Genomic DNA, 10,003 nt, shown 5'->3' with positions numbered 1-10,003 from the left:
GGCCCGCACGGCTCGCACGCGCCCGCCGGGCCCTCGCGGCCGCAGCGCAGGCACAGCAGCGAGTAGGTGACGTCCGAGCGGCCGCCGGAGTCGGCCGGAGGCAGCCAGCGCAGCCGCAGCGCCAGCGGCGAGCGGCTCAAGCTGTACTGCAAGTCCCGCGGCGCCGACGGCGGCCCTGGGGGCACAGAGGCGGGCGCCGTCAGGGGTTGGGGAAGGAAGGGCGGGATGGGGGCGGGGCCAGTGAGGGAGAGGGACGGGGGCGTGGAGCAGTGAGGGGCGGGATGTGGGAGTGGGGCGCGGTCAGTGATGGGGTGGGAGGACGTCAGTGAGGGGATGAGGTTGGGGATCTGGGGACCCAGCAGAGTGTGAGGGGCGGGAGTCCCCCGCCTGGCTGGAGAGTTGGGAGAGGTGAGGGCGGGGATGGTTGTAGGCGGCGCACACGGTGATCCCTCAACAAGCCTAACCTCATCACTCCGTCTGGACTGTCTCTGTTGTCCTGCTTCTTTCAACCCCGGGACCCGGCCTCCATCGCCGCCCCAGGCTCCCCTCCCTCCACTCTGCCGTCTGGGTCGCTGACCCCCAGGTGCGCCCTGGCGCCCCCGAGTGTGGAACCCCTGCCCTCACAACGCCTCGATTACGCCCTTACGGACCGCCCCAGCCACCATCCGGAAGGCATTCAGAAGGGGGACTCACGGGTGCAGGACGCCGAGGGCGGGTCGCTGGGCGAGCGCGCGTAGCTGTCCTGGCACACGCAGAACGTGGACGCGTTTTCCAGGGCCCGGCTGTGCTCCGGGCACGGCGAGCAGAGGGGCCGCCGCGGGGACACCTTGTAAAACCCTGGGGGACAGGCTGCGGGGAGGAACTGCGTGAGGAGGGGGCTCCGCCACAGCTTCTGGCTCCTCCCCGCTTTCCTGGCTGCCCCCACTGTGGTGGGCCTTATCTCCTCGAATTGTGATGGGGAAGTGGGGGGCGGGGGTCTCAGCTACTCCAGCACCGCCCCGGGGGTGGCAGCTCGTGACTGAACAACGCAGTATTACTTAACCCTTAGTAAGCGCTTAACGTGCAAACACTGCAGTGTTTCTCTTTTAGTAATTCATTAAATGCTCATAACAACCTGTGAGGTATGTGCTTTATCCTCATTTTTTAAGTGAGGGAGCTAAGGCTCAGAGAGGCTAAGTAACTTGCCCAATGTCCCACAGCTAGTAAATGGAGGGATTCCAGCCAAAGCCAACTGGTTTGAGAGACCACACCACACTGCAAGAAAAGGAGCCAAACTTTCCGGTTTTGATGTGAGGACAGAAGAGAGAGGCCTCTAAGGGGTGTCCCACAGTTACCCAAGGACAGGCACCCACACACTCCCAGTTACAGAGACAAAAACTCTGACGCACACAAACACACACACTTGTCAGAGCTTCCTCCCACCTCCACTATTTGGGGGTTAATGCATCATAAATCCTCTACTGACGCACTTGGTTCCCATTTGAAAGTGGAGCCAGCCAGGTGGAGAGAGCAGAGGGACAGTGAAAGTTCCCTGGTTCTAGCCTTGGCACCTCCTCAGTTACTTTGCTTCTCTCACCTCCCCCAGAAGTCAATGGTTAAGAGCAAAGGCTTTTATATCTAAACAACCTGGGTTTGCAGCTGAGTCGCACCACTTATTTGCTGTGTGGCCTTGGGCAAGTTGGTGACCTCTCTGAGCCTTGTATAGAATACCTACCTCAAAAAGGTGCTTGGAAGATTGAGATAAAACATGCAAACTGCTTAGCCCAGTACAGACAACAGTTATACAATAATGGTAGTAATCACTCTTCCTCCAACTCAGGCCTGAAGTGGAAACAGCTAAGCACCCACTTTAAAAAATTCCTCACCAGCTGGGCCAGGGAGGGAAGCAATGGCTCCTGGCCCTCCTCTCAGAGCTTGGGTGGTCCTCACCTGGTTCCCTGCCCACCCCCCCAGGACTTCTCTATCCCTCTCCTCTGGTTTGGCTGCTTGTGGAAGGCTGGCTGCTCTCCAGCCCCAAGAAGACATAGTGCAGCAGAAGGGATGCAGACTATAGCACCTGGGAAGAACTTTCAGAACTTTCCCTGTCTGGGAGGAGAGGGCAGAGGGCTGAGGGTTCCCATTATCTGGAAGGCTTAGGTTTGGGGGGGAGGGGCGTCCGTGTTGCCTAGAGTCCTGGGCTTTGGGCAGCTTTGGGCAGGGTCTCCAAAGCCCAGGAGGCTTTGGAAGTCTGCCTTCAGAATGAAGCACAGGGCTAGCTAACATCGTGGTCTAGTGGGCAACAGCCACCAGGGCTGGGACTCAGGAGACCTGGGTTCCGGTGTTAGCTCTGCCACTTCCTGTGCCTCTCTGGCCTTGAGAAACCATCAGTCAAATGAGAATAATAAGCATGGCCTGCCCACCTCCACTGTGAAATAAGAGAGGGATCTGTTTGCCGGGGGGGGGGGGGGGGATATTGGACAGGATCCTGGAACACAAAAAAGACATTAGTGCAGACACTGGTGAAATCCAAATAAAGTAAAAAAAAAAAAAAAAAAAAAAAAAAAAAAAAAAAAAAAAAAAAAAAGGGGGGGGTGGGGGGGGGGGGGGGTCCTCACCGCAGGAGGGAAAGAATGTGGGAGGCTCCTTTTCTCCCTGTGTATGTGGGTGTCTGGGGTCCTAGAGATGGGTGGTCCCATCAGAGACAGCATTGCTTATTTCTACTTGGAGAGGCTCTGCTTAAAAGAGGTTGTATTGAGGGGCAGACTCAGGAAGTGACTCCTGACTCCCGGCCCCTGCCTCCTTCGGAGTCAGAATTTCAGGGGTCGTCTAGTTCAACTCCCACTGGCCCACCCTCCAGCAGCTTTCCTAGCAGTAGCCACAGTCTTTGCTCAGATACTTGGTAATGGGGAGCCCACCTCCTTCTGAGGCCGCCTCTGCTTAACAGTGCTGGCAGTTAGAAAGTGCTTCCTTTATGTTGAGTCCAAAGCAGCCTCCCTGCCTGTAACCCCCCTCATGCCACCTCATTGCAGAGGCCTGATGTGCCCTGTAGAGCTTAGTATGTCTGCTTGGGTCCCTCTGTTCCAGGGCAGTCCTACAGAGATTTGAAGACATGAGTCATACACTCATGGGAAACCCCATGTCTTTCAGTAATTCCTCTGGTGGCTGGGAGAGAAGGAACAAGAGGCATGGTCACTAAAAAGAGAAGCCTCCACATCCATCTGCCTTTAGAGAGGGCTCTATAATAGCTGCAGAAGGCACTTGCAGGGTCTTCCCTTTCTAAATACAAATCTGATCGTTTCCTTCCCTTCTTGAAACCCTCCCACAGCTCCCCAATGCCAGCCACCCCACCCATCTGTGCTGAGCTCTTCCTTTCACACCTCTGGATCTTGTGCTGTAATCTTACACCCCTTCTCTTCTGGTGAACTGCTATGTTCCTCCAAATCCTAGTTCAAAATAACACCTCCCTTGTGAAGCTTTCCCTGGCATCCTCCCCACCTCCATACTCCCCAAGGCACAGTTGACGCCATTACAAATGGCCTTTGTCTGGTCTCAGCCAAAGTCAGAAGTGGGATTGGGTTCCTGGGTGTGTGTGTGTGTGTGTGTGTGTGTGTGTGTGTGTGTCCCTCTCAGTGCCCAGAGTGTGTATCCAAACCCCCTCCTCCAACACCTGATCCAGTCATTCAACAATTTTTTAGCATCAAATATGAGCCAGGTGCTGTTCTAGGCTCTGAAGCTGCAGCAGTGAATAAGGCAGACCAGGATTCTACTGTACACTGGTACAGATGCCCTTCTCCTACCTCACAGCGGGAAGAGAGGCCATCAGTTGGTAATTCCCTTCTCTACTAGCTCTTCCTGGTTACAGTACAGGGAGTGGAGCCATAAAAGCAGTCCATTTAGGGTGCGGGGCAGTAGGGCCCTGTCTGTAGAGTATTTAAAAAACAGTGAAACTGACTAAAACGTGGTCTGCTTTTTGTTAGCAGCACGTGTCAGCAATTCTGATCCACATCGGTAATAAAATATTTCTTCCCCCAGGCCTATTGCTCCCACCCCCCCGCCACTTGGTACCCCGCTGGCTTCTCCCTCCTGTGTAAACAAGGCTCACATCTACAGTAAAACTTCTCTGTCCACTGAATGTCCTCCTCAAGACGCCAGGCGCCCTCCTCCCCTTTCAAACCCAGCCTCCAGAGAGTGTTTACGGTCCCTGACTCTAGCTCCTCAGCTGCCTTCGTCCTTCAGTCCACTGCAGCTGGTTGCTCTCCCCATCACTCGGCTGACACTCTGCTCTTACCAGGGCCACCAGGCAGACACTGGCCAATCCTCGCCTTCTCTGACTGCTCACCAACACTGCAGGCCATTCGCCCCTGGGTACCTCCATCGCCCTTGGCTGCCATGAAATCACACTCTACTCCAGCCTCTGATCACTGCCTTGCAGTCCTTTTTATGGCCTCCATTTCTTCCACTTCGCCTCATCTAGTGCTGTTCTGTGAGAGTTCATCATTGGCCCTCTTGCTTCATACCCCACACACTCTCCCTGGTCTGTCCCAACCACACCTGTAGCTTCAAGTCACATCTATCTCTGTGTCGCTGAGCTCCAGACCCACTTTCTAGCTACCCCCACTTGAATGCACCATGGACACCGTCAATTTGATATGTCCATCCACGCCCTGTGTTCTCTACCCCAGTCTGTTCAGTCCTCCAGATGCAGATAGGAGAGAGAAGGAGAGATCTGTTCCTGGCCCCACAGACCAGAGAGTCCAAAAGAACCCCCAATATGGAGGCTCTGCCCCAGGGGGTGCAGTGACTCTAGTTCAGAGAGTTGGGTGGGATCTTAGTAGTCATCTAGTGCAACCTCCCAGTCTCTCTCTCTGGCTCAAGAATCCCCCTGCCTGGGCTTCCCTGGTGGCGCAGTGGTTACGAGTCTGCCTGCCAGTGCAGAGGACACGAGTTTGAGTCCTGGTCTGGGAAGATCCCACATGCCGCAGAGCAACTAGGCCCATGCACCACGACTGCTGGGCCTGCGCTCTGGAGCCCACGAGCCACAACTACTGAAGCCCGCGAGCCTGGAGCCCATGCTCCGCAGTAGGAGAGGCCACCGCAGTGAGAGGCCCGCGCACCGCAATGAAGAGTAGCACCTGCTCACTGCAACTAAAGAAAGCCCGAGGGCTTCCCTGGTGGTGCAGTGGTTGAGAGTCCGCCTGCCAATGCAGGGGACACGGGTTCGTGCCCCAGTCCGGGAAGATCCCACATGCCGTGGAGTGGCTGGGCCCGTGAGCCATGGCCGCTGAGCCTGCGCATCCGGAACCTGTGCTCCTCAACGGGAGAGGCCACAGCAGTGAGAGGCCCGCGTACCGAAAAAAAATAAAATAAAAAAAATAAAGAAAGCCCGAGCTCAGCAACAAAGACCCAATGCAGCCAAAAATTAATTAATTAATTAATTTAAAGAAAAATAAAAAAGAATCCCCCTGCCAGCCTCTGACTTGCATATTGTCGGTGACAGGGAGCTCACTCCGTATAATGCAACCAACTCCACTAGCCCCTAGCTAATAGAGCTGGCCTACTGTAACATTCCTCCTTATGCACAGGGGAGGCAGCATGGTGTAGTAGAAAGAACTTGAGAGTTGGGCAAATCTGGATTCAAATCCCAGTTCCCCACTTCCTAACTGCAAGTGAGGTGTTAATCTCTCTGAGCCTCTGTTTCCTCATCTTCAAAACAGGAATAATGATGACTTTATTGCTGTGAATAAATGAGAAGGCCTGTGTGAGGTATTTATCATGGTGTCTAAAATATAGGTCCTGATTCCCCCTTATATGGAGTCAAATTCACCTCCCATTAACTTCACTCTCCGATTCTGGCTGGACCCACTGGAAGCACCGCAAAATGTCTGGACTCCCGGCTCCACATCCCATGGCTTCCGCACTCCCCACCCTGCCTCTTTCATCTAGGACACTCTCTCTCCCAACCGCCACCTGCGCGCTACACTCCCACACCCCACCCCACAGTGCGCTGGATACCTTCACAGATGTCACCACGTTCCTGGAATCCCGCACTGCAGCTGCAGCGGCCCACTGGCACAAGCCACTCACCATCGGCGCCGCAGTGCATGCGCGGGGGGCTGCCGGGCTCCCCTTCTGAGTGCGCCACGCACGTTCCGGTCACCTCCACCAGCGTGGAGAAGGCGCTCTCGGCTGCGGTGGCCGGGAACGCCGCCAGACCCCGCACTGTAGCGCGGCACTGCTTGTAGTAGACGCGCACAGAGACCAGCGCCACGCATGCGCCCACGTCCTGGAAAGCCAGGTGGAAACCCCGCCGGCTCAGCGGACCGATCTCTCGCAGCTCTGTGTTCAGCTTCATCTTGCGCTCGCCCAGGTCGCCCTGCGTGAAGCTCTCGTCCGCCGCGATCGTGTCGATCTTGCGGGGCCGGCTGCCGCCTGGGCGGGGATGCCCACGGCCCAGATCGGCCTCGCTTTCCAGATAGTAGACGTTGAAAGTCTCCTTGCAGGTGCCGGCGGCTCCAGGGATGCTGCTGCAGTCGCGCAGTGTGAACTGCAGCTCCACGAAGATGCGCTGCCCGCGCCCGCGGCTGATCCAGCCAGTCTGCAACCAGTTGTCCTGGTTGGGCTCCAGCACGTTGCACACCTGGTAGGTGCGGATGGGACGGTCGTGCTCGTCCACGCCGCTGATCTCCTCCCACTGGGGAGAACAAAGATGTGGGCAGCTCAGAGCCAAGGCGCCCCCGAGAGGTCGAGCCCTGGCGGTGACTCGGGCTGAACCCCCCTTTCCCCATCATTTTGCATTCTCTTCTCCCCTCCTTCTCTATACACAACCCTGACATTATAAGACGCAGAGCTGGGAGAAACGTTGGAGACGACTGAGTCCAACTGACGGGGAAACTGAGGCTCCAGAGAATGGTGACTTGAGTGGATACACACATCGGGTTAGTAGCAGAGCTAGGAAAGGAGTCTCCTGGCTCTCCACCAGTGCCTTTCCACAACACCAAACTGCTGTCACGCTGCCACATCTCCCCACCACTACCGCAAGTTTCCAAGCCTCTTTTAGGATTCCAGGTCTTGCTTGTTCTGTCAATCTGTCAATCAGCAGCACTGTTTGCTGGATCTATTGGGTGCAAGGCACCATCCAGCACCGGCTCCATCCAGATGCCACGTTTCTGTTCCTAGACACGGTCAGTTGTCTTCTTGATTTTTCTGTCTGACTGAAGACTCAACGTTTTCTAATAGGCCACTCTGGCTTGAAGCCAGGGCTGCTGGAGACCACATGCTCTGAGGACCATTTTGATCTGATGTAACCATGGGGAGATAAAGGGACTGAATCCTGGACTACCAGAGGCTCCTTGGGACAGGGAAGGAAAGGTTTACACTTACCCCATTACTCGGCAGTGCAGTCCAGCCCAGCTCAGCCTGGGATGCTTTAGAATCCAGGAGGGTGACTAGAGAGAGGGGAGAACAGAAGTGTCAGAAAGCCAGAAGTTCAGGAGTATGAGATTCTTTGGCGAGTTCACTTTAAATTTGCTAACGGAAGGAATTCCCTGGTGGTCCAGTGGTTAGGACTCTGTGTTTTCACTGCGGAGGGCCCAGGTTCAATTCCTGGTGGGAACTAAGCCTGGGTGACTAGAGAGAGGGGAGAACAGAAGTGTCAGAAAGCCAGAAGTTCAGGAGTATGAGATTCTTTGGCGAGTTCACTTTAAATTTGCTAACGGAAGGAATTCCCTGGTGGTCCAGTGGTTAGGACTCTGTGTTTTCACTGCGGAGGGCCCAGGGTCAATTCCTGGTGGGGCAACTAAGCCCCGCAGGGCGGCCAAAAAAAAAAAAAAAAAAAAGCTAACTGAGGAAACAGAGAATGTGGTGAAGGACACAGACACGGTTTTTCCGCTCCATACCTCCCCACGAGGAGGTGTGAGTAGCTCTAGTCTAAATAAAGGTAGCCACGATGATTAGGGAGGGATCTTGTATTAGTTTCCTGTGGCTGCTGTGACAAATTACCACAAACAGTGGCTTAAAACAACAAAACTTTATTCTCTTACAGTTCTGGGTGTCAGAAGTTGAAAATCGGTTTCACTGGTCTAAAGTGAGGGTGTCGGCAACACTGGAGGCTCAACGGGGAGAACCCATTTCCTTACCTTCTTCAGCTTCTAGTGGCCACACCTGGATTCCTTGGCTTGTGGCCCCTTCCTCCATCTTCAAAACATACCATTCCAGTCTCTGCTTCTGTCATCACATTGCCTTCTCCTCTGATTCTGACTGCCCCTGTGTCCCTCTTATACAGACAATTGTGTTTACAACTGGGCCACCCATATAATTCAGGGTAATCTCTCCAACTCAAGATCCTTAACCACATCTGCAAAGTCTATTGCCATTTATGATAACATACACAGATTCTGGGGATTAGGATATGGAAATATTTGGGGAGTCATTATTCAGCCTGGCACAGAATCCATGACAAGTACCATAAGACTGGCTTTTAAGTGGGGGATCAGTGATCCCCCCCGCCTTCCCAGGTTCCCTAAATTATAGCTGAGTGTCGAGAAGAGGGAGAAAGTGAGCATATCAAAGGATTCCTGTATGCATCCCTGAATTCACTCATACTTGGGGGTTCTTCTGAGGTCTGGGGTCACCAGGGATGGAAAAGACTTGAACCTTTTTAGTTTGACTCCCAAGGCCTCTGGGGAAAACAAAGTAGAGAGACCCTGCCGGCAGCAACAGAGATAAAAAACCTCTCATCTCCTCAGCCAGCCCCTTTCCCAGAGGCTGTCACCTCTACTGCCTTTTGGAAGACTGTCAGGGTTCCTTTAATATATAAAGCCATGGCCCCTTCTATACCAGAGAGGCTTGAAGTCACTTTCTTCCCCCAGGAGGCATCTGACCAGCAGTCTGGATTCCGCTTTCAGCATCGGTCCCAAGAAGCCCTGGTTTGGACAGCACAGCAGCAGCTCAGAGACAGGAGCCCAGGCCATCCCCAAATCTTGGAAAATTCCTCATCTGGAGCTTAAGCAAGGGGGTGGGGCTCCAAGGTGAGGCCTTTAAAAGTGTTGGTCCCAGACGCGTCAGCGACAATGGGCAGGACCGCTGACAGCTTCCCGATTTCGGTATAACTTACAGCACATCAGAATTGCATATTGGAAAGCATCAGAGATCCAGCGCCCCGACCAACCCCGAGGCCAACGCCTCAGATTCCAGCTCCTCCGGATTCTGCACCTGGATATTACGCCTCTGAATTCAACTGAGGGTACAGCTCCCCCAAATCTAGGCAAGATGCGGGCTCTGGTCCAGTGGGCAGCCCCAAACCCGGCAACTCGGATAGCGCTGGTTAGTCTATGCTTCAAAATCAGCACTGAGGACAGCTTCCTGGTCAGCACGTCGGGCAGCTCCCGGACCCAGACACACCCCGGCCCCCACCCGCGCCCCGCCACCCTCGCCTCCAGACCCCGCGCCCCCGCCGCGGCACCAGCGCTCTACCTCCTGTTCTCCACGCAGTGGTCCCCTAGCCCCCAGCCGTTCGGGCTCCATCCCGTCTCCCCGTACTCTGATCTCACCTCCGCATCTCCCTGCCCCCACACCTCCCACATCCAATTGCTCAGCCTGTCCGTCTCACCGGCCCCTGAACCGCCGCCTCTGGCTCCCACGGTTCCTGGTCTCTTTCTCCCCCAGCCTCCCAGGTCTCCAGCCCCCGAGCTCCTCAATGCTCCTCTCTTCTCCGTTGTTTAGCCACCTTTCCCTCCGTGTCTCCAGTTCTTTGCTTCCCGCTGCCCGCTTGCTTCAAACCCCAATACCGGCTCCAGTCTCTCCATACGACTCCTTCTCCCAGCACCCCAGTTCTCCAGCCTCCTGTAATTTGGCATCCCAGGCTCCAAGAACAGCCGCCAGTCTCCTCACCTTCCTCGGCGGTCCCGGGCCTCCCTGGTCCCAAAAGCAAGGCGAGACAGAGCGGCATCAGGCAGATGAACAGGCGCAGCGGATGTGGGCCGACGCCGGTCTCCATGGTCCGCAGACCGAGCTGTCAGTGCGGCGG

General features: G+C 55.2%; 1 protein-coding gene across 1 annotated transcript in view; it reads right to left on the bottom strand.

Annotated features, from left to right (window-relative positions):
- EPHA10 (EPH receptor A10) overlaps positions 1-9,973 on the bottom strand; it is a 40,921-nt gene extending 30,948 nt beyond the window's left edge. Inside the window, 5 exon segments of the mRNA XM_007453797.1 lie at positions 1-175; positions 694-849; positions 5,992-6,670; positions 7,360-7,424; positions 9,868-9,973. The exon segment at positions 1-175 is cut by the window's left edge and continues 1 nt beyond it. Of these exon segments, the coding sequence (XP_007453859.1) occupies positions 1-175; positions 694-849; positions 5,992-6,670; positions 7,360-7,424; positions 9,868-9,973 (1,181 nt within the window).
- Between the last annotated feature and the right edge of the window lie 30 nt (positions 9,974-10,003).

The sequence above is a fragment of the Lipotes vexillifer genome, unplaced genomic scaffold (assembly GCF_000442215.2).
Source record: "Lipotes vexillifer unplaced genomic scaffold, Lipotes_vexillifer_v1.1 scaffold213, whole genome shotgun sequence".
NCBI lineage: Eukaryota > Metazoa > Chordata > Mammalia > Artiodactyla > Lipotidae > Lipotes > Lipotes vexillifer.
Note: the sequence above shows the minus strand (reverse complement) of the source record. Positions and strands in the feature narration are given on the sequence as shown.